Consider the following 25192-nt stretch of genomic DNA (forward strand, 5'->3'; position numbering starts at 1 on the left):
TTCTAAATAACATAGAATGCATATGACCATTATTCAATTGTAAAAAAATAAAAATATAAAAATATTATTAGTAAAATATATTCTAAATAATAAAATAATTTTAAAAAATCTCAGTTAAGATGCTCTAATAAATAAGCAAATTCACAATTTAACATATCAATTTAAATTCTTTCTTGGAGAATATACAAACACCTGCAAAACAACCGCGTTATTTAATTATAAACTTTCTTTAATTGTGAACTATCGACGAAAACAATGAAGATAGAATTATCTTATAATAAAATAAATAAAAATATTTCACGCAATATGGAAATAAAGGGAAAAAAATGTTAATAAAAAATGTTAATAGTAACGGCCTACTAGACAAGTTGTTCGTTTGAGGGAAGAAACATCGATCGTTTATTCATTTATAAACATGAATCGAATGGATAGAGAAAGGGAAAAGCGGCGAATTTGAAGAAGGCGATGCATAATCTTGTTGACGCGTATGTAAGAAAAAAAAAAAAAGGAAAGAAAAAAAAAAGAAAAAAACTTGATACATATTGTGCGCGAATAATGTATAACATGCGAAAATTCGAAATCTGCACAACGACTGGACGTAGGAAAAATCGGAGAGAGCATCCAGAAAGGGAGGTATGTCATCGCGAGATATGATGAGATCCGGAACCGGTGAGCCGATAGCCCGAGATCCGGAACCGGTGAGCCGATAGCCCGAGATCCGGAGGGGCTATCCGGGAGCGTCGTACGTTCGTGCGCGCATCGAGGGACCGATGTGCTATATCGAGGCGAGCGCCGGTGACGAAATACGCGGAGGTACGCCGCGAGGTATGACTGATCAGCGAAGTACCTTGGTCGCGTCTGCGTCGCTCTTCCGGAACGACATAAGGGCGTCGCGCGAGGAAACGACTCCGCCGACAACGCTCTCGGCGTCGACGGGTGGGGAAACGGCGCGGCGCGGTGCGGCGTGATACAAAGGAAATCTCCCGTCCGCCATGTTGGCGTTGGCCCGAGACGACCCAGGACTTACCATAATGTAATCACAAATTACCGCGGCGTAGGTGTGCCATCCACGAGAATGATCGTCACGCCCGTAATCCGCGTGGGTCAAGTCGCAATTGGGTACCTCACGTAACATACGGCGCATGAGCTATATCTAATATTTTACGATACATCGTCACGTCGCACGCCCAAGGACGCGTACACACTTCTAAACATGGCGACGGCTGCGAGACAAGTTCGGTCGCAGTCGAGACGGGCCAGTCGTGAGTCTCGGCGTTTACGCCAATCGCGCAGAGATGGCGCAGCCGCGCCCGCCGATTGGCCGGCCGTGGCTGTTGCGCGTGGCAACGTGGCACCGACGGCGACGCGCGATTGGTCGACCCGCGCGTGTATGTTCGAACACGCGGTCGAAATCTGCGAATTCACATTCCGTACGAGTCTGTTCATTTTTTCGATCACACCTCGTTCTCTCTGCATACCCTGCCTTCGCTATCATGTACTCCCCTCGTAATGCTAAATATGGCTATTCAATTTAAAGTCTCACTCTCGCCCGATATGGAAATTACTCGTGTTTTATTTCTAATGATATATTACTTCACGATGAGTTTCCGTGATTACATAGTTATCTACGAGGAGAGAAATCAAGAGCGACCACGTGCGAACGTAATTTTGTATAAATAATGCGTAATAGAAAAAACAAACTTCGATTTTCTTTCTTTCAAAATAGTAAAAAACTTTTGTTCAAGAATTGTCTATTCAGCTATCTAATAAGCATACAATTGATTGTAAATAAGAAAAAAAATAATTGCATACACGACCGAGTCATTTCCGCCATGCTTTTACTGGAATTACCTCACGATGTCGTCCATTATCGTTTGATGAATTTTTTATCCTCGAACTTCCTTTTAAGAAAGAGAAAATTAAATATGATAAGATTTCAATTCAATTACTGTTTTCTATGCTTCGTTTTCTTTTCTCTTTCCTCTTATTTGAAGTCCGACGATAATTCGTTTTATTTAAACAAAGAAAGAAAGAATAAAAACGCAAGAGCAGTCATATTTTTTTTCACTCGGAATAAATCAGTTTTTATAATCTATTCTTAATACAAAATCGTCTTAATACAAAATACAAGGTCATTACTTAAAATGGTAATTTTAAGCATTTTTTTTTAAATGCTAATATTGATGATTGGTTATGTGATTGCAAGTGGTTGATATCTATGTCTGTTATCAAGAATCAATTCTGAATATAAAAACGGACTATAAAATACCAGCTTGTTCATTAGACATCGAAAAAAAAGACAGGAACAATTTCCGGTAAGAAAAGTGTAGAAAGTAAAGCTAAGAGTAACAAAATCTCAAAGAGCAGCCATAGTGGAAAAACAGAAATAAATATTACATTTTAGAACCAAAAATGTAAAAATTAAATGTAACAAAATGGATAGAATATAAAATGTAGCTATATCTTGTACTTGTGTCCATTAGGCCCTGCGTGTAATGGAAAACATTTTAGAAACAGGAATATTGAATTTTTGCGCGGAATGGAGTAAATAAAAATTCGGAATAAAGATTAAACATAATACAATAGATACAAATAGATATGGCCATTCAAATTTTCATTTCTAAAATGTAATATTTATTCCTGTCCCTAATATTTTCTCTATTGTGCGCAAAAACGTTTAATATTTCTTCCTAATTCTTATTTCCAAGATTTAATATTTATTCCCGTTCTTTCATTGTGCGCAAAATCGCAAAATCGTGAACTGTCGATCTGGAGGCCATGCGCCACGTGGCGCGGCAATTCGCCGATTGCTCCGTCTCGTAATTCAATATTGATATATTATTATCATACGTACTCGTGCATCGATCCTCCGTCGAATCATTCCATCGTCGTTGGAGTCGCCGCGCGTTGTCGATGCCGACGAGTGCGGGCGGTGCGTCGTTCGAGCGTCGATTCGCGCATGCACGTGCGTTCCTCGCGAGTGAACGCGTGCCGCTGCCGTCGACGGGCGGCGTTTCCGCGCGCGGGAACGATCGCCATCTCCACGGGCGCCGTCCTCTTGGATGAGTGGCGTGAGACGGTGCAGACGACTGAGGCGACTCGGGGCTCGGACGAGAAGCGCACCTTCCTATCGCCGCGGCGTGGCCGAGGAGGCGACACGTCCACTTCAAGGTGAGATGATCGACGCTACTGGACATGGAACAACGTAGAAGCAGAGCGCGCGAGCGCATCTTGTCTCTCGATTGGCGGCACGGCCGCTCGATAATTATCGGAGCGCTCGAGATGCGTGGCGCGCGCGCGCGATAACGCTTTTCGAAAATTTCGCATGACGAAAACATGCAACATGTGCGGTCGAAAAAGACAAGGAAAGAAAAAACGAGATTTATTCATATTTAATTTATTGATTGAACATCATCAATAATTCTTTTTAAATTTAAAAGACCTTTGACCTCTTCACTTTGCAGATATTCGGCAAGATTGAAGGATGGTTAGACTGAACGCGAATATTCATCCATATTTGACGGAGATAGTGACGGAGGATTTACGACGGAGAAATGTGAAATCAACCGTGGATTTCATCGCGATGGATCCGATTAAATTGGCGAGTTTCACCGGTCTGACGCATACGGTATGTATTCTGTAAAAAAAGTGTTTAAATTAGTTGTTTAAATTTTTATAAATAAGATATTCAGAAATTTATTTTTTTTTAATGAATTTTAAACTTAATTTTTACTGAAAAAAATAGATGGAAAGTATATACCAAAAACTTGAAAATTGCTGTACAGCACAAATCTTGCAGCTATATTGCAACAACATTAATAATATAACATTACAGCAATATTGCTGCAATATAATTACAAAGTTTGTGCTGTATGAATAAAAATATATAATTTTTTATAGATTTAATTTTTGCAAATTCATATTATCTTAACATTTACAGGATATATTGCAAATAAAACAACATATATTGAAGAAATTTAATGGTGTAAAGAGGAATGCAATGCAGCTGTTTGTGATGAAACGTAGTCACATAATTCCAACTAACATAACGTGGTATATTTGCAATAGACTATTTATTAAGTTGATCTTGATTAACAAAAATATCTGACATGAAAGAGTTTGAATATAAGAGTTTGAATATTATATGTACAACTTCTTTCATAGAGAAAGAAAAAAGATCCTGTTTGTTTCTCAGTATCTAATGTTATATTGTTGGTAGGGTAGTTTGGACGAGTTGCTAAAAGGTGGTTTGTATCTTGGACAATTATGTGAGTTATGTGGACCCTCATCTTGTGGGAAAACTCAATTATGTTTGACAATAGCAGCTAATGTCGCCAACCGATCAGATGCCGTTGTGTGGTATTTCGACACAAAGAAAGATTTTTCCAGATTGCGTTACGAGGAAATTATGAGAGCAAGGAATTTCACGTCAAAGGTGATAATGTTAACTGTAAATAACAATTAGATGTTGATAAAAATGTCAACGCATTGGTTTAATATGTAATCATAAAAGTAATAAAAAGAAATAATTGAATAAATTTATATTTATAAACTTTTTGTGTGATTAGTGACTGTCTTTAAAATGTTACCAAGTCTTCTAGCTAAACTAATTTTCTGTTTTCTAGGTCATAGAAGATGCATTAAAGTGTACAAAAGTTTGTCAAGTGCGTTCTCCTCATGAATTAATACAAGCACTACGACAACTACTAACTCTTTATAAAACAGAGCAAAATGATGCGCCTCTCGAAGGAAGAAAATTCTATCTTATAATTATCGATTCCTTACCAGCAGTTATCTTCAAGGTATTTTCATTGCCAAATTTCCATTGATGATTTATATAACACGTATATTGAAGCATTATATTTAATATTATTATTAAAGAATAACATTTCTCACTAATCTGGCAGTTGACAATGTAACATCAAATTAAATAATATAAATTGCAAAATAACCATGTTAATATTAACTTAAATGAAATCAATTTATGTGATTGTTAATTTACTTTTTAATAGTCAGTTAATTCTTTCTCCAGGTAACGCGAAACGCGCAACAAGATTTAGAGACGACTTATGAGCTCGATGATTTGGCCGAGATATGTCGATTTTTCACAAGAGAATGCCAAGCAGTCGTGATTACTGTGAACTTAATCACTCGATGGAATTCTCCTGAGCAAACAAATTCTGCTGACATAACTCCGGCGTTGGGAAAATATTGGATGAGAGTACCAGCCACGAGATTACTGATAACAAGACTGTATGGCGAAATTCGGAGGATTAAAGTTTGGAAAGATTTAAGATTAAATGAGAATTCATTTTGTACTGTAACTGTGAACGACGTCGGCGTCACATCACAATAATTAATACGCGATAAATCACAATATATACCCATTGTTAGATGTTTTATCATGAAATCTTATTTGTTAAATTGCTAATTATATTCAAAACATTTTTTTCAGTTAATTCTTAAAATAAATATTTTTTTTATATATTTTATGTCTTTTTATACATATCTAAATGTTAATTAAAGACTTATGAATTTACATCTTGACAATCATCTTGATGAAGTTCTTGTATCACGACATATCGACGAATATTATAAACTGCTATATCAAAGATAAGAAAGAGATCATAATTTTATCAAATACTATTTAATGAAAAAGAATGATAAAAGCAGAAAATTGTAAAATAATTGACAAGCGCGGGAACTAGTTTAAGTTTATTCTCGTATCTGCACTTTCTGCACTCGCGTCTCGTTTATTCTTCCTTTAATATGACCTACATATTTATCTCGCTTTAAATGCAAAAATGCTAGAGAGCGTGAACAATGCAAATAAATCTTTTGTAGTGCAAATAATATCGCGTGACAAATATCCGAAAAATACAAACAAAATACAGTAACGTTTATTCTTCTTGCATTTTTTTAATGAACTCTTTAACATCTTCTGCACCTAAGGCGAATTAGCTGTATCATATATGCAAGTATTAGAGAAAGAAAGAATAAAAACTTCGAATACAAGAAGTGCAAAAGGAGTCAGTAAACAAATCTGAAGTTGTCAGATGGGAATCTGAATCAGTTGTTAATTATTAGATGAACAGTTAGAAAAAGGAATAAATAGACAAAAGTAGTAGATTTACAGGGATTAAAAGAGAAAAATGACGTTTGGTCAAGACATTGTTTAACTTCATGAGGGAGATTGGAAAAATAATATAACATTGAAAAGCGAAGTGATAAATTATATATAAGATCAAGAAATGTGTGTCACATAACCTAGAAGGATAGATTTTGAAGATACATAAAAATTTACTATCCGATGGCAATCAATAAAAAAGAAATCGACTATTAATAAATTGTGTTAATTGTATATATTGAACGAATAAGTTTTTTTAGATTAAAATGAACGTAAAAAAGTATATTCATCCGAGGAACAAATACAAGCGACCTCCGGATTACAAGAAACTCGCAATCCTATATCCGGAATTCCGTGAAATTGCGATAATGGTACTATAATTCTTTCTACGATATATTTTAGTTTTCTATAATTTTTCTTCTTAATACTTAAACCAATTTACAGAACATAATTAATAAATATTGGTCTTGGAATATAAACTGATAGAATTAATCTCTAATTTTTTTAATATTTTATAAAATATTTTTTTATATTTTGTTATATTTTTTAGAAAATCTGAAGAAATATAGATGTAATACTTTTTATTCATGTAACATATATATGTTGATTATTTAGGATTTCTCAGGAAAGATGAGGATTGATTTCAAAGAAAGGAAGAGTCTGCATGTACTCACAGAAACACTTTTGAAACATGATTTTGATTTACACGTGAACATTCCACCAGATAATTTAAATCCGGCAATTCCACTACGTTTGAATTATATTTTGTGGATTGAAGATTTGATGATGCATTCTAAATTACAAATGGATAAAGTCACAGGCATCGACATTGGTAAGATCATTTTCCGAAATATGTCTTTAGAGAATAAAGCCTCCAAACATTGCCTTTAGGAAACATTCGGATTGTTGCTGTTATATTAATATTATAATGAATGAAATAATGAATGAAATTATATCAAAATAATAAATGAATGTGTATCATTAATTATAGCAATTACAATAAGGATAATATTTTTTAGAGTACAATGATAGTATTATGACATTCATCTTGCAATATGTATCTGTAATATGAATGTACAATATTCTAAATTGTTATTCGCGATCTGAATAATTTTGTTTTAAATAGGAACAGGAGCAGTTTGTATATATGCTTTGTTGCTGGCAAAAATCTATAAATGCCAAATGATTGGCACAGAAGTGGATAAAGACAGCGTGGAGCATGCCCAGGAATGTGTAAGGAGAAATAAATTGCAAAATTTAATTGAAAGTAGGTTTCTATCAAAAATACTTGTTCATTGAAGCAATAAAAGTTAGGAAAGAAAAAGAGGGAGAAAGAGGGGAAGTAGAGAAAGAGAAGAGGAGAGGGGGAGAGAGAGATTTAGTTGTAGTTAATAAAACTCAATTTCATAACAGGAATTTTTTTCTGATGTAGTAATTACAGTGAACTCCAATAGAATTTTTAAGGATGCAATGCAGAATGACAAAGTTTATGACTTCTCAATGTGCAATCCGCCGTTTTTTGAGAGTGAGGATGACGGTTTTGACAAAGTGGCAAAGATTCTGCCACCGAGAAATGCGTCCACTGGAAATGACGGTGAGTTGAAAACCGAAGGTGGTGAAGTGGCCTTTGTAACGAGAATGATCGAAGAGAGTGTCGAGATGCAAGATCGAATAAAGATTTACAGTACAATGATCGGCAAAAAAACCGACTTGACTAGTTTACGACGATTACTAAGATCAAGAAATATAACGAATATTACGTGGACCGAATTTTGTCAGGGTTATACGACTCGGTAAATAAACATCCAATTAATAAATTATTAAAATTAATGATTTATTTAATTTATTGATAAATTATTAAAATTCTTTTTTTATATATGAAAAATGATTAATGTTGATTTAATCTAATTATTAATTTTCTAGCCAATTACATTATATACATATTTGAACAATTTTAAAATTAATTAAATTTATATTTGTCAATAGATGGGGTTTGGCTTGGAGTTTTTTACCACAAAATATTGTAAATTTGACTACGGCACCTGTCATCAGGAAACGTGGAAAATCCATTGTGCGATCATTAAAGAATTATAAAATCTCAATAACATTTCCCATGGACGATAAATTTTCCTACATAGATGATATGATCAGTTTTATAAGAGCAACGGCAGAAGAATTAAATGTAACGCAGTTTTTTTTTTATTTCATATATTAAATTTGTAGATTATTTATAATTAAGAAAACTTAAGAAATTTTATTATTGCAACAGATCGAACTGCAAAATGCATCTGAAAATAATTTCGACAACTGGTCTTGTCAGATAATTGCTCGAGAAAGATCATGGGAACATACACGTAGGAAGCGGCGTTTAGCGCAACAAATTGCGATGAAAAGAGCGAAAAGCGAAACTAGCGAGTGTATTGAAGCAAATATGTGCATTGAAGAAACTTCAATTAAAATTGAAAATGACATGAAGAAATTGAATGAAGAAAGATCTGATAAAAAATTGTTCGATGACACTCCTCTGCTTGTTTGTAAGTTATGGGTTGAAGTTATGGGGATTGAAAGTTCTGATTCTGAGGATATAATTACACAATCTGACGAGATATTCAGGATATGGATGATATTCGAAGATGGACATGGTGGTTTGGACGCATTACATTCGCTGCGACAATATTTAATAAACAAATTAGGAGTAAGGGAGAAAATATTAGATAATCCATTAAAGATTAAGAAAAAGAAAAGTTGAAAAAGGATACACAAAAGGATAGTCATCAATACTTCGATTATAACATTTAAATAAAATTTACTGAATAATAAACAGGGTACAAAGAATTCTGAATAGTGTTTTAGATTGCCATGTTATATATAAAACGATTTATTTTCCATGCAATGTATTAAAGAAATTATATAACAAGATGGTATACGTAAATCAAGTTTGTAACGATTTTTTATTCCATGATATATGTAAATCAAATTTTTAATTTTATTTATTTATATAATAGACTTTATAATTACTATTATTTTTTTTATAGTACAATTTAGCTAAGTGCAATATAGTAATTTGTCGTTATAATTATTATTGCAATGCAAAAACGAGTTCGTAAAGAGATACAGCGGTAGAGCTCGATGACCAATTGATTGCTCTTTTGCTATCACTGCAGAAAAGGTGCTTTTTAGGCCAAAAATCTCGCATAAAGTTTAGTTAGCATATGGGCTACAACGAGATGATCAGCGCTATTTTCTTCAATAATCAAAATCAAAAATCACGACTACTAGCGGACTATCGCAGTATGTCGCCCTTCGAACTACGACGAGGTCTTGATTCGAACCGCGGGCAAATTCATGGAGCGAGTGAAACGAACAAAAATTAATATTACAGCAGGGTAACAATCAATTCTTTACGATCTTAAGACTATAATCGCGTAACTTGAAATCGGCAGTCGCAATGATTCTGCTAACAATTCATCGCGACCTTAATTACAAACATGATCGGGTAACGATGTTCTACTACATATTCTTATCACCTATTCTCGGTACCAAATTAACAATACATATCTTTATATTAATCAAGTACATCAATTAGGAATAAAAATCTATGAATTCAAGAATCTCCGTAAAAAATAAGAGGAAGCACCTTCATATGAATTGCTATAATAAAAGATGAAAAAGGATGGATTATATTCATATAGATTACTGTATCTGGACACTTTTTCTTTCTTATGAGAGAAAAAAGATGATTATTAAAATGAAATAACGATAAACTAAATGGCACAAAATGGTGATCTTACGAAAAAGGAAAAAAGGAAACATAAAACATTGGATTTGTTCACATTGCTTGCACTTCTTAGCATTTTTCGTACCCGAAGCGAGGTATACATACATGGACGTTAAAGAGAACAAAAGAACGAGAAATCCGAATGCAGGAAGTGCAAGCAATATAGCAAAATCTGTCATTGAAAGTGAATTCGTAGATAATGGTTAGATGTGTTAACATGCATTAATACAAATTAAAGCCTGTGTATACATATCAACGTTGTGTAACAAACATAATATAAGCATTGAGTGATAAAACGTCCAACAATATATTCTATTTAATAATGTATTAAATTACTCATCCTGCGGATTCATTCATTCATATGTACTATATATGTCCAATTCAACTTGTGTATAACAGTCTTTAATGAGCACTAAACCTTCAAAAAAAAGTGCATAGAGATGAAAGACGTGAATTCAATATACAGAATACAGAAGAAGGAAATCAGTTTTCAAAATCTAACGCGAATTTGATCGAACTTGAACATTACTTAATTCGATGAATTAACGTTGGTTCCGTCGACAATAATATATGTATTATCGGCGTTTTGCATAATGAGCAACTTTAGCTTTTAAAAAATGCATAGTCGCTCGCGCGTAAATAAAAAATCGTATTGCTCTTTGATTTTATGATAGCAAAAAGAGAACAATCTCTTTTGTATTGTGCTCGCATTGGAGATTGCTCTCTTTAAGCAATATGGCACCTTTTGTCTTTTATATACATCCGATATAACAGATAAATGTGCGTCTTGCATGCAAATTCAATCTTAGCAAATGTACTTCTCCTTTTTATCTTCACAAACATATCGACGACAGTGATCTTGTATCTCGACTTCTTTCGAAAGTCTTATTCTGTCTGCATTTAAACAGTACATAACAAAAATGATGCAAGTACCAAATATATATATATATATATATATATATATATATATATATATATATATCTTGTACATAGCGATCCTCGCATAAAATCGTCATCTTCCATGACGGAGGACTAGGGCTTAGAAAAAAGAAAGGAAAGACTACTATTGTTCATTGTCGGCACACGAAAGACTCAGCTCTTTGCCGCTTCGACTGATTCTACAACGCTATCTTTGTTAGCTTCCAAGTGTTTTGTTGTCTTCTGTTCGACCTTTTCGACTTTCTTCTCCATTGTCGACGCCTTTTTGATCTCCTTATCATCTTTCTTAGCATCTTTTTCGGCAATCGCTTTAACTGCTTCGCCGTTATCCGGCGATTGTTCCTTTTGCCGTTTCTCAATTTCCGCCTTAAAATTATCGATATCCTGCTGGCTAATTTGTACGAAAAGGATGCCGTTGATTACATTAAGCATATCCAGCACCGAGCCCATGCTAGGCGGCTGTACCTGAATTGGCGGCAGACTTACGCCTGACTTGCCGGTATATATCTCATTCATCTTTTTTTGCAGTACGACCGCCTGCTGGGTTAGATGACGTAAACAATCACTACTCTCTTTTGTTTTTTCGTGTTCCTCGCCTAGTTGCTGCTTATAAATCGCATAAGTCTCCTTCTCATTGTTCAGGGCTGCTCGGAAATCACCCATACAAGATTGTGTGCGTGCTACTAAATGATACGACACCGCGACTTTTAATGAATGAGGACCATGATAACGTAGATTCAAGGCTAACGCGTGTTCTAAGAAACGCAGCGACAACTCATACTCGCCGACCGCGTGCAAAATCAGCGATATATTACTCTGTAAGAATTAAGTACATTATTATTATTATTATTATTATTCACTTTCAAGAGAATTTATACGGAAGACTTACATCAAGCAAAGCTACTTCCGGATGATCCTCACCGCAGACTAATAAGGCTAGATAACGTGCTCTATATAATAATCTTAATGACACAGATATTTGCCCATTGGCAAAGGAATATAAGGCGAGATGTATCTGCAACAGAAAATAATATATTATTAATTGTCATAAAAAAATTACATTATTTATATTATCTTTTTTATATAATTTACATAATCACATAATACAATTTACATAATTTTTTGATTCTGTGTACATAAAATTGTTTTTTTATTTTATACTGTACTCGCTTTAATTACAGTTATTTTAGGATAAATAAAATGACTTACATATTCCGTAATAGTATACGGATGATCGATGCCATTGACTCTCTCTGACATAAGGACTGCCTTCTGCTGAGTAGCAAGTGCCTCTGCATGATCACCCATTATATAATTCAGTCTCGCCAGCATTCTGAGACACTGCGCAATCTCGGGATGCATAGCACCATAGACGTTATTCAAAAGATTCAGTGCTTCGCTGATCAGTTCATATCCATCCTTTAAATATCCTTGTTGGATCTTGCTTTGACCGGTAGTGTAAAAATTGTATGCATCACTAGCCTGAAAGAAGTCGAATTGAAACCAGCCTGCTATTTATTATGATCTAATTTTAATTTAAATGAAATATATTCCTTAGGTCTTTAAATTTAATTGAATTTTTAAGTAAATAATTATTACTCTGTAAATTAACTTTGAAAAGTTTCGAAACTAATCAGACTAATCTTTTCATTTTAATTCATTTAAGATTGATAACTTACTCTAGGATTGATATGTTTGACGACGGGGAAGATGTTTAATATGTCTTCTTCGAAGAATGTTGCCCGGTTTTTATTTTCGAAGTTGTATTCGCGTAGTAATATCTGAATACCAGTCTTGACGCAGAAGCCACGTAATAGTGAAATTTTTTGCAAATGGAAGTGTTCTATCGTGGCTTCCAGAGATTCTGGACTTGGTGTTTCCCAATCGTAATAGGCTTTCAAGTCACTCTTAATTTGTTGCCACAATGACTTAGGCGTTAACGACGCCCACTCTACCTCCGACTGTTGCGGCCCATTGTTCCTTCCCTTACGTTTATTGCGGCGTTTGGCAGTTTTGCTTTGAAGCTAACAAATTATAACAATTATAACAATTTACTTAATAAAGTATAATCATGTAAAATATGTACATATAAAGTCTTTTCCCCAATAATTCTTATTTTTTGTTCTTATTTTTTGCATTATTAATTTATAATTAATAAAATTAATCTCAATCTTTTCATTTGTTATATCATTAATTAATAATCATGTATTAGTTATAAATTTGCCTATACCTCTTCAAGATTTTGTTGTGGATGTATAATCTGTGCTGAGGACAGCAAACAATTTAGAAAGTGGCTTACGGCTGCGGACAGACTCATCAATTCCGTACCCTACAAAAATGATATATTTTCACAAAAAATACTGTTGGCTATTTTTTAAATCCTGTTATTTCATTTTTGTAATCAAATGTTGTACCTGCATATAAGAAGTGAAAACATGTTTGGCTGATCGGAGAGTTAGTTCAGATACAGCGATACGATTAAGATAGTGCAACTGTGGTACCGCGGCTAGCATGGCTGCTAATTTACCAAGATAGCGAACATTGATACCTCTACCATGGAGAGCTTCCACTAATGTGCTACCATCCATTGCAGCTGCTGTGTGATCCAGGCACTCTCGAATCTAAAATAAGATTCAATTAAGAAAAAAAGTAATAATTGTAATTAATATAAGTACACAAATATATATTAAACTATTATTGCAGAAATTACTTACGAATGTCGGCAGCTGCACTGTGAGCAAGAAATCCGCAGCGTCCTTCACCAATTGCTTCTGCTTTTTCAGATCAGGGCCATTAGGATCCGGGTGTTTAACGCCAGGCGAGAACACATCCGGATTGAACCTTACGTCGAATTCAGCGTCTCGCAGACTACCCACCGCTGCCGCCGCTCTTCGTACTATCTCCTTCGTGCTCTCTTCCACTATTGTCCAGAAAAAAGGCTTTACGAAACTAGTTTTTGTTTTTATGTCTTTATTTTTTTTTTATTTTTTTCTTTTTTTTCTATTTTTATTATTCTCCACTTGTATTATTAATTATACATACATAATCAATTCGTTTGGAAAAAGGTATAATACTCACGTTCTTGCTTTTCGCCGCCTGTAATTGAGTCAGTGATGCTTTCGACAATCTTCTTAGCCTCATCGGCTTCTATCAACGACTGAGTACAATCTTCTTTGTTGCTGTCCACTGTCACGACAGTAGAATCTTCCTTTTTATCCTCCTTCTTATCTTCCTATAAAATTATTAGTCTTATCTATATAATCTAAAATTATCTTTTATATTTATTATTTTATTTGAATGAGATAAATGCGTAACAAGAATATAATATGTAATTAAAAAAAAAAATCTGTTTATCTACATACCTTGGTTGTCTCCTTTTCTTTTTGAGATCTTCTAGCTGATGTAAGCTGTTGTAGATGAACAGCCGCATGCTTGATAAACTGAACATATCTAGCTTCGACAAACGAATCTATGAGTTCCTGTCGCAGACAAGCTAGTCTATGCTTGTGTTCCACTGGAAAGCCCAAAGCTCGCGCTTCTTTGCTCAGTTCTACACCTTCAACTGAACAAGAAGAATATGTTTCTTGTATATTAATAATGCAATTTTCTTTTCATATAATTATTGATAAGTCTCAACTCACGTTTCAGAAAATTTACATCAGGTGGGAAAGTTCTCAACAGATCCAGTACGTAATGCCGCGAATCATTACCAACGATGCCCTTGCATTCCACACTGCTACAAAGTTCGATTTCCTCGCCTGCGTCATTAATTACTTTATGGGGAAGGATCTTCAACTGCTGTCCAGCTTTGTTTAACTAAAGAAATATTAAAGACATTTTAATTATAAGCCATAACAAATAACAACGGTCAATTACTATAAAGCAATTACTATAATGAAAATGTGAAACAAAACCATTAAGATTTTTCTTTAGTAAGCAATTAAATTTAGGAAGATGTAATAAAAAAATTAAGTAAATTTATAAGATTTATAAAAATAAAATTAATCAAAATTAACAAGATTGATATATAATTTTTCAAGCTATTTACTTACTAGTTCAAGATACTTAGGATGCGTAAGAACCGTCTTTCCAAAATCGATCGATCCATAGACTACTGATTGTTCTTGTTCGCGTTCTAGTATACCTGGTATAATAGATTGCGCAGTGACACGGTAACCTCTATGAGAAAATTCATAAGAATGGATTATTAAGGAAGAAATTTAATATACATAAAAAAATCTAAATCATAAGAAGAAACACACCTGTAATCGATGACAACAGTACCGAGAGTATAGAGACCAGGCAAATCTACGGCCGCGTATACTCGGACACCTTGTAGATCGTTACGAGGCGCGACAAAAGCCGCGGCATCGCCGCCCAATTCCTTGTAATGATCACGCACATCGAAACCGAGCGAGAAAAAGATATTGTTCCAGATAAACATCTGCATTTTGGCCTCTTCGCCAGGGTTAATCGCCATCACGTTGCCATCAATAACCGCTACTGCTCCACGAGTCGCAGCCGCCACGAAATCGCTGTGGACCTAAACGACATAAAAATAATTAGAAATGATAATTAGAAATAATAATAATTAAAACTCATTCAAAGTAATAAGTAAAAGTATTTATTTTTTATTATTTTATCATTTGTTTTAATTTAGTATAATATGCAGTGTTTTTAAACTGATATAAAAAAGCATTTCTCATAAAATAATAAGTAACAGATGAAGAAAATTATTTATTAAACTACTAATTTTCAATTTAACACTTATATTGTATATGTATATTATATATTTACGAAAAAAATTAATCATACTTTGAAAATAGCACGCTCTCGTAGTAATCTTTCAGGAAGATTTTTACGAGGTAATTCTCTTGTCGTTTGCAGCTCTTCGTTCCAATCGCGTGTTTGTCCCGGAATATGTTCCTCGTATCCCAACTTGGAAGAAAACGCTAGGAAGATCAATTAAATCTGTTTTATTATTCCATAAGTTTCTAAAGCGTTGTTAATTTATTAGCACTTTCAGATTGACACGTTTAAATAATGTAAGACTCTATTGTTTTTATTTATTGTCAGAATAATAGATAAGAATCTCAAATAGATTGTAATTTAATGACCTGATTACAATAATGATATTCTGAAAAGAACCCAGTCATTAATGTGCTGGGAATTTTAAAACTACATTCACATTTTCTGCTTTTTAGCGATTAAATATTAGAATATCTTTTTTACTTTTTTTCCAACTTACTGTCTTCCGCGCGAATGGCGTCAATAGTATGTTCGATTTGTGGAGCGCTCCAGGCGTACAGCTGATAAGGCGTAGCTACTCGTTCAAAAGGATGCCTCTGAGTTCTACGACGTTGCATAGAAGCAAATCCTCGTTTAAAAGCTGGACTAAGTTGATTTAGCAATTCAATCAAACTATGGCATAAATGACTTGGCGTAGCTGGTTTAGGGTTAAATACTTCTTTGGTCGATTGGTTGACGAAGAAACCTCTAGCGCATGCGGTTAGGTAATATTGCTTGTCTTCCAATGTAACTACGTGCAGATATATCAGATCGCCGTGAAGCTTTCTGTGACCAGGCGGTGGATTCCATCCTGACGTTGTTAGAACCTTGGGAAAATGCAAAAGAAATTTAGAAATCTTTTGTTTATCTCCTTTTTTCTCCGTAGAATCTAATTTTTAAATCTTTAAAAAATTAAAAAGATATTATTTATCTTTGAGTAATTTTTCTTCAAAGCTATTAATTAGTTTTTGCTGTTTCGGGTAAGTTTAGATAAATAAATATAATCTCCATATTTCTTTAATAAATTTATATAAGTTATATTTTAAAAAATTTTCCTTTGGTTCCGAAAAAAATTTAAAGATACAAAATTCTTCTTTCAAGGTGGAAAATTTACATTTAAACTAAAAAGCTTTTTAAATTTTTATTTTTACTTTTAAAAAGAAAAAGATATCAGCGATGAAGGCCAATATATAATTTATTCCTTCTTGCTTATCATTAAACAACTGCTTATTAAACATGCTGACCTTCAGACACGGTGGGCACTTTTGCTCTTTCGCCTGCGGCTGGAGAGGTAACAGAGGCCTGTCTTTACAACCGGGTATAATGTAATCAGGCGGCGTGCAATCAACCGAATCCGCACGAGTCTTCTTCTTCTCTAAAATGTCGCCGTTCGTGACTACATTGAGAAACGATAGGCTGCTGCATTCAACACCGTTGTAAGCATCTGCAGGATCCACAGATTTTAGTAGGTCACGTACGTGTCGCACGTGTATACGCGCCTCCCGCATTGTGTACGGCTCCTCAACAACTTTGATGATCGAGCCATCCTTCAGGCCCTCAATATTCTTCAGTTCGGCGAAGTTATCCAATGTGTTGCCATCCAGTTGCAGTGAAAAGCACGTGCGGTGACACGTGTCTTCGCGGTCCATGAGTAACTGATGGATCTCCTGAAAGAAATTAATAAAATTCAGGCATTTTTTTAGATATTGATGCCATTAAATTACATTTTATAAATCTTATTATCTTATTATAAATTTAATATAACATGTGTTCAATATAATAAATAAACATGTGTTCAATATAATAAATACAAAATACAAAAGAAAATTAATAAAATAGTACACAAACAAGACACCTAGTTACAACTAATTAAAAATAAAATTGAGTATTAGAAAGAAAAATTAAATTCAAAATGTTAGTAGAAACAGTCATTATTAAATAAAGTAATAACGTAATTACTAATTTAAATATGCTTATAAATACAATTTTAAAAAAACGACATTGATACATAGACATTGATATATAAAGATTTCATCATTTCAGAAGATCCTATTACCTGCACGAGCTCCATACTGGACACCTGAATGTCAAAGGGTTCAGAACCTGGACTAATAATTTTGACGGTAAAGCCCATGTCTTGGATAAAGACAACTTCCTGTTCATTCGAGGCATCCTTTTCCTTGTCAGCGGTCTCTGCTTCTTTTTCGTTCTTATCACTATTCTTATTGTCTTCATCCTTTTCTTTTTCACCCTCTTTCGTCGCTTCAACTTCCCCCTTTTCTACAACGTTCTCTGTGGCCGTGCTCGTGCTTCCGCTCTCCTCTGCTTTCTTTTTTACCTCTACAAATAGTTCACCATATTTAAAGGACAATTCGAATGAATTATTTTGTATATTGTATATTGTATATTTGTATCATCACTTTTTTCGCAATGCAGGAATCGTTAATTAATTAATAGATATATTTTGTCAAATTCAACACATTAATTTTATTATATATGTATTAATTAATGTGTGCGCGCGCGTGCAAGTGTTTATTTGGATCTTTACAATTTCAAAAATAATCAGAAAAAATCATACAATTATTTAAAAAAAAAAAAAAAAAAAAAAAAAAAAAAAAAAAAAAAAAAAAACTAAACAAAACAAAACTCGAACTTACCTAATTTTCAAATTTTTCGATTTTTATAAATTGACAAATTTATTTAGAATATTACTTAAAGATAAAGGAATCTTTATTTAATATATTTTATTATACAAATTTATGTTAACAAGACAATTTTACACTAGAAGATATATAAAAATAATTATTACTGAAAATCAAATCACAACAAAAAAAAATAAGCTACAGAATATAATGATTTGATCTCTGACACTGAAAAGATCACGTGGGATGCATTTACAAGAAATATATAAATACATCGGGTCCAAGTAGTCTTATGGTGTCAGACGCGCTTTTCGACGCACTCTTAGATGCACTCTCTCGCCATTCGCAATCACTGATGCGCTTATAAATAAGCAAAGTAAATAGTACGCATAGAAATGCTGTACTATTTATATTAAGATACGTGTTTGTAATTCATCGAGAACTTCTCAGAACACCAGCAACAATCTATGTCAAGAAGATGCTTATTGGCTCATTAACAATTGCAATAATTTGCTCTAATGTTTAATCTTAATGTTTAATCTAAAAATAAATTTCTCATTCTTTAGTATCTTTAATTTTCTATTTAATTCTTATTACATTTGCACAAAATGATCAAATAACATTAATCTTTATTAAACTAATTTTTATTAATTTTTAATAATTATTTAACATAAACCGTTTATTCTATATGAAATATTTTTTAAATTTCTCATTCCTTCTTTTTTCTTCGCTCAGTTATATGATTATTAGAACTAATAGATTATTATTAACGTAATTATTATAATCAATAATACTTTCTTTTCTATAATTTGATCAAATTTTGTATTGATTTGAATTGATTAATACAAATTCTAAAATCGAAATTTAACCACCGCATGATTCTATACACACAGGTAATTGCAATTAATTTTCCGCTTCTGTAGGCCACGTTTCACAATTATCATCAACTTTGAGCATTCGTCAATGATAGTAGATCGCGCGACTGATAAGACAACTATCCCATAATTCAAGAAGATTATATAATCCTAAACTTCAGAAGAAAAAAAAAATCGACAAGATTGACAAATCGAATCCTATAATTTGAGTAAATAATCCAACTATTCCCTATTTCATAGGGAAATTTTCGATTCGAAATAAATCGAATTGAAGATGTAACGATTACATGTCTTAAATAGAGATATGGATGGATTATATATCTTATGTAACGAATAAAAATACCCTTAACGATTAGATAACAGAGTTTTTAATACTTTGGGATTTTAAATACTTTGTACATAATTCATCGTTCTTATGTCTTTTTTCTGCTAACGCTTATCGCCAACCCCGCAACGTCTTATCAATTTTGTTATCATGTACGGTTCCACCGTCGTTCTGTGTAGAAGCATTATACTCTTGTTACAACGTGAGCATGTTAATACGATAAAATATTTTATCACGAAAGAATGTGGGAAAGATCTATATGAGAAAGGATCACGATGATCGCTATATTTTACAGATTTCGATTATTATTTATTCACTGTTTATTTATTTATAACATATATCTCCAATTTATTTACAAATAATTATACAAGACATCGTAAAAAATTTAAACTTGATATTTAAAAAACACTTAATCAATTGCTCATAAAAATCTTCCTGTTCATTAAGATATCGCGTTAATCATCTCGATAAATAATAAATTATTAATTAATATCTTACAAAATAAAAATGAGAAAAAAAATCAATTTTAGTTTAAAGGGCCATCTAGAAGAAACGAATATTTTAAGTTATGAGATTAATTAAAGAAATATTTGAAGTTATTAATTAAGAATTGCGAAGAACTTAGCAATTATCACATACGTTTTATAACTCGATTATTGTAGTTATCTATAATTAGCTATGTTATGTGATATATATATATATATATATATATATATATGTGTATAAGTTTCGAAATGAAATTCTATTAAAAAGAGACACTTAAGCGATGATAAGGATATTCACGACTCGCTCACAAGTGACCGATAAATAAAATAATTCCTATCGCGCGGTGGATAGGCAGGCTATTATTACTAATAATCATCGCGAACGGATATCGATATTATTTGTGCATCTGTCTCTAAAACGAAGCGCGTTGATAAACGCCATCGTCAATTTCATTCACGCGACGCAATGGTACGAAAATCGCGTGGCTTTAAATATCATTCATAAAACGCCCACGGACAGGCGATCATTGCACAGATGAGAGAATTAGATTAGCGCGTTTTTTTTCCTTGTCATTAAACCCGTTGTTAAATGCCAATTTAAATGTTGAATTTAATTCATCAGTGACGGAATCACAATGATGCAATACTGTCATCCTTCTCGCCGCGCGCGCGAGAAATTCATTGAAACAGGTCTTAAAGTAACATTATAGTTTGCAGATAATTTTTCAATTTAACTTTTCTACAATTTTTTAAATTTTATAAACACATTTATTTTAAAAATTGTTCGATTAATTTAAAATTAACAATATAAAAGATATTATACTCATAAAAATTACTCATAAAAATAGATTTGTATTAATGATAAAAAAGAAATTAAAAAAAAAAAAAAAAAAAAACAAACAAACAAAAAAAAACAATATTTTTATGTCTCATAAGAATTTATATTAAAAATTTAACGAAAGTTTTTTTTTCTTTCAACAAATTTCTTTAATTTTAAAAGAAACTTTTTTAAGAAAGGTACACTTATATTTTTGTAAAAATTAATCCCGAGAACAACTGAAAGAAAATTTGTGAGGTGCTTCTAATTTTGTAGGATTGTCCATTCAAACAAGAAGATCCGTGTTAAGAAATTAGAAAGACAGGCGTGAATACAAACTCGAAGATAGGGTTGATGGCTATAGCATTTACTTCTAAATATAGAGCCCGAGCAAGCGGGTTTACTGTACGGGAGTTATGCGAGTTCACTTCGCGACTGAGACACGTGAGGAGGATCGATTTAAACACGCAAGCTCAAAGGTGAAAGTACGAGACATCAATGCGCTGCAATTGCGCCAGTTAGCCCAGCTCGATTATCATCGAGGGATGTTTGTGTTTGACGTAGAACTCGAACGGCACAATATAATAGCCAGGCACCGATAACCCCGGCTATCGATACTTCGTACGCGACTCAGAGCACTGGCATTGTTCCCTCGATACACGTGCACGAGATGCGGAATTGCTGAAAAGATGACTCCTCTTCTCTTCCAGACTCTAATTAAACTTGCAAATATACGCGAACGGTTATCCAAAGGTTTCTCGCGCGCAGTTTCAAGTTTCTCGGGCTTTTCACATTTTGACGCAACTCTTATGCCCACTTCTGTCAATGTAGATTAATTTTTATCTCGGCTTAATTCGCTTTTCATTAATTCTAAAATTTATGTCTATTTCTTCTTAACATTTATTAATTATAATCTTGGTTTAATTACTGGTTTACTCTCTTAATAAAATAATTACTCTTTAATTTATTCTGCATCTTTTTCTAAGAACGAAAAAAAAAAGTAAATTGAAAATAAATTAATTTACATTGACAGAAGTGATCGTTAGAAAAAAAGATAAATCAAGATTAAAGTTGATCTCCACTAATGGAAATAAATATTAGCTTATCCAATAACTAAACGCTTGCATAAAGTCTAACAGAAAATGTTTGTTATATTGTTTTTTTAATATTTACTAATTTGGTTTAATCTAAAAAAGTTACTTAGCAACTTCTCATGAATTTTTAACTTACTTGAGATACATGTGCTTTTTATCATATCTGTTGAGATAAAAAATATCCTATGGGAAAAGTCTTTCGTCACGACTTTCGAAAACATATTCCTCAGTGTTATTAATTAAAAATGATTGTTAGAAAAAACACAGCATATTTCCCGTTTCCTTAAATCTTTCTCGTTTATCTTTATTTTCATATATCATTTGTCTTTCTCGATCGAGAAAAAAGAGAAAATTAACAAAAGAAATCACAACGGTCTAACAAAAGAACATTCTTTCGTCTCACGTGTGTGAGATCAATGCTGGATTTTCCAAATATTTGTTGCATCATGCCTTTGCCTCATTTACCCATCAATAATTATTGATCATTGCTATTCCGAAGATGAATTTAGCAACTCATTCTAAATATCTATATATCAACATTCTTAACACCACTCGATACGCTGTGCTGTGTCTACTCTTGATATCACTCTTGAGCATCAACATTGCATCATACACGCTTGTCTCTATCTTACACACCATTTGTCACATACCATTTAAAAATGTTAGATCGTGCATGGAGATTCAGAAAGTGAAAAATCAATCCTACTCGATCCTACACGTCGGAGTTCGCGTTTCAATCGCGTCTCGCATCATACATCGTTATTCATCCCCGACGATATTACGTCACGCATTTTCCTTCATTTAAAAAAAAAAAAGAAAAAAGGAAAAAAAAAAATCGAGATTTATCGTAAATATTGACGCTACACGGAATGCTTCGCGGAATCGATACTCTCAATCGATGTTTTCGTCGAGCACAGCTGGAGATGTATTACGTAAACGCGATTACGGCACGCTTGCAGCGCGTTGTGATCTTCCGTTTGGTCTACCAGACCACCGTCGACATCCCCCAGAACGGCGTCGAGACGAAAGGTTCATCGACTCACATGCTCTCACATGCGACTCGGTCGAGCCTCCTGTGAATTATTGCTGTCTCCCGCTTTGAGGAATCCCGACAAATTGTCTCTATCTTGTAAATTTCTTTTACTTTTCGAAGATCTCTTTCAAATAAATTAGCCTTCAATTCCTCCCTTGGATGGAGGGGGAGATTACCTTTTACACATTGCATCAACTGCCGAGGTTGCTTAATATGTTTATATGTTTAAAATATCTTTCGTTGATGTTTTGGAATTTAACAAATTTAAGTCGAGATATGTTGATGTTTCTATTATACGATTTATATTGCTTATCGCCTGAAAAACAGAAAATAAGGACAAGAAATCTGGAAATTTGTAAGTGTCTCTATATCGTTCCGCCCAATGTAGAAAGTTCGAGTACCTTATCGAATATTTTGTCGAGCGTCACTCGATCTGACGAAAGTCTCGACGAAATATAATTTTCAAATATTTTCGCGAACCGAAGTCTCTCTTATTGGTAAATTATCTTAACGTACCAGGTATGAAAGAATCTTCCCTTTAAGTAACCTTCGATGCGATTTTCGCAGACGTAAGGCTGACGAAATATTTCAGAATGACTCGAGTATGAATTCATAAAGAGCAAAAGGAAGAAATACAGATGCGATTCATTCAACATTCAATTCAGAGCGAGAGGAGACACTCTTGCATGCGGAAAATCGTCGGTAAGGAGATTTGTCTGTTGGCGCCGCGGCGCGCGTCTTCTGCTAGATCTCCCTCCTCCCCCCAGCGTCCCTCCCCCAGGTATTGGCGGCTCACATGACCCCGTGCGCCGAGATTCGCGCAATTCGTAAGGTTACGTAACGCACCTCGCGCTCCGTCTCGCTCCCTCTTACGCACTCACGCTCGCTCTTATTCTCTCTCTCTCTCTCTCACTCTTTCTCCCTCTCGCTCGATCGAGGCCGGCATCGCGTTCGCCGCGATGAAGCGAAATGAGGAAGCCTCGACGATCCATGAAATGTCCTCGTCGGAGGATGCGAGACGGGACCGGCGTCGTCCCCGTCGGGGATTACATAACGCGTGCGAGTTAGAACGCGATCGGAGCTCGGGCTCGCGATTAACCTTAAAAGAGCGCCGCGGCATCCTCGTGCGCGCGCGATGCCGCGCGCGAGAATTTAGTATAAATACTGACCGGTCACCTCCGTGGTCTCGTGCACCTGATCGCTGTTCAGCAGAGGTATCTTCGCGCTGCCGGTCTCCCGTTCGGAGGTCTCGATCTGTGCGCCGACTGCCATTTCCGCGACTAGACCGTTCGAACAACGAGAAAGAAAACGACGAATACGACAACGACGAGGAAAACGATGTCAGGACGTACCGTGACGACGTGGTTTTTCTTTTTCTATACTTGAACTATTCTGTCCGCTCTAGCGCGACCCTCGCTCTCTCTCTCTCTCTCTCTCTCTCTCTTTCCCTCTCTCTCTGTCTCTTTCCGTCCGTCTTTTCGTCCTCGCGACGATTTACGGTCACGCGCACGCACACCCTTTTGAATCGTTCGTCCGGGACGGAGAGCGACGACGACGTCCGACTTTTCTACGAGGCGGCACACTACTCGAGTGCGCGCGAATCTCACGGTTCGCACGTGCGTTTCGAACGGGGTACAAGGCTTGCGGCGCGGCCCGTGATTGGTCCGCCACCGTGCGCTCCCGATGCCTCGTGCGATTGGATGTGCGTTCCGAAATCTATTGGCATTATCAAAAATATATAATTTATCAGCGTTTTCCAAAATTTATTGATATCCATATTTTGAATGATTCTCTTTTATCGATAAAAATGTCTCCAAAAGTGGTTCACAGCTAATCAGAAAGTTTATGAGACACTCTCAAAGGCATTTTTTTTTCGATAAAAGAGAATATCGCTGACTCGACTCTGTCTCTTTTTATTTCATGCTTTTTCTGTCGTTTTTTTCTTTCTGCCTCTTTTTTCCTCATGTCCATTCGACTCATAGTATTTTCAACTACAAGCCTAAGATATATTAATTATGCATACATACCTCCATTTTAAGTTTTCATTGGACGATTTCAGCATGTGATATATTAACCTCTCTCGAGTTGGGTTCAATTCACTGCAATCGAAAACGTAATCAATAAATAAAATCAATAAATATGCTAAATGCTACGTGTGCTGTAGGTCTTCAATATTCTCAGTAAACATCTCGAAATATATCTTAGATTAATATTCATAGTCGATTCTTATTTTAAGATCGTCTTAAATAATGTATTAAGATGCTAATATAGCTCTGTGATTTGTGATAC

The 25192-nt window shown here is 34.3% G+C and overlaps 4 protein-coding genes across 9 annotated transcripts in view; 2 read left to right on the forward strand and 2 right to left on the reverse strand.

Moving 5' to 3' along the window:
- The window catches only part of LOC105433135 (domino), a 28528-nt gene extending 25532 nt beyond the window's left edge, over nucleotides 1–2996 (reverse strand). For 2 of the 6 annotated variants that reach the window (XM_089083315.1, XM_089083312.1), the window contains exon 1: nucleotides 1028–1243. The gene's annotated coding sequence lies outside the window, so the exon portion shown is untranslated. Of the gene's footprint in view, nucleotides 1–847; nucleotides 979–1027; nucleotides 1244–2854 lie in introns of those variants that run through there. The other 4 variants (XM_089083317.1, XM_089083316.1, XM_089083313.1 and 1 more) reach the window with 3 other exon arrangements.
- Nucleotides 2997–3028: 32 nt separating this feature from the next.
- Nucleotides 3029–5487, forward strand: Rad51D (Rad51 recombinase D). Its single transcript, XM_011648246.2, has 6 exons — nucleotides 3029–3171; nucleotides 3465–3628; nucleotides 3941–4053; nucleotides 4225–4435; nucleotides 4626–4802; nucleotides 5033–5487. Exons 2-6 carry the CDS (start codon nucleotides 3485–3487, stop codon nucleotides 5354–5356), a joined length of 969 nt encoding a protein of 322 aa, XP_011646548.2. The 5' UTR covers nucleotides 3029–3171; nucleotides 3465–3484; the 3' UTR covers nucleotides 5357–5487.
- An 870-nt stretch (nucleotides 5488–6357) lies between these two features.
- On the forward strand, nucleotides 6358–9059 carry LOC105433112 (U6 small nuclear RNA (adenine-(43)-N(6))-methyltransferase). Its single transcript, XM_011648245.3, has 6 exons — nucleotides 6358–6498; nucleotides 6743–6959; nucleotides 7254–7394; nucleotides 7560–7920; nucleotides 8114–8309; nucleotides 8397–9059. Exons 1-6 carry the CDS (start codon nucleotides 6394–6396, stop codon nucleotides 8874–8876), a joined length of 1500 nt encoding a protein of 499 aa, XP_011646547.2. The 5' UTR covers nucleotides 6358–6393; the 3' UTR covers nucleotides 8877–9059.
- Nucleotides 8914–24502, reverse strand: clu (clustered mitochondria protein homolog). Its single transcript, XM_089083318.1, has 17 exons — nucleotides 24073–24502; nucleotides 17689–17972; nucleotides 16877–17299; nucleotides 16093–16459; nucleotides 15660–15796; nucleotides 15107–15387; nucleotides 14897–15023; nucleotides 14486–14660; nucleotides 14207–14406; nucleotides 13923–14076; nucleotides 13559–13764; nucleotides 13259–13465; nucleotides 13075–13173; nucleotides 12524–12868; nucleotides 12054–12326; nucleotides 11734–11859; nucleotides 8914–11660 (listed from the first exon to the last, which is right to left on the reverse strand). The coding sequence occupies exons 1-17, from the start codon at nucleotides 24173–24175 to the stop codon at nucleotides 10998–11000; spliced, it is 4170 nt and encodes a 1389-aa protein (XP_088939444.1). The 5' UTR covers nucleotides 24176–24502; the 3' UTR covers nucleotides 8914–10997.
- Between the last annotated feature and the right edge of the window lie 690 nt (nucleotides 24503–25192).

Source organism: Pogonomyrmex barbatus, unplaced genomic scaffold (assembly GCF_055798465.1).
Source record: "Pogonomyrmex barbatus isolate J1 unplaced genomic scaffold, ASM5579846v1 scaffold7, whole genome shotgun sequence".
Taxonomy (NCBI): Eukaryota; Metazoa; Arthropoda; class Insecta; order Hymenoptera; family Formicidae; genus Pogonomyrmex; species Pogonomyrmex barbatus.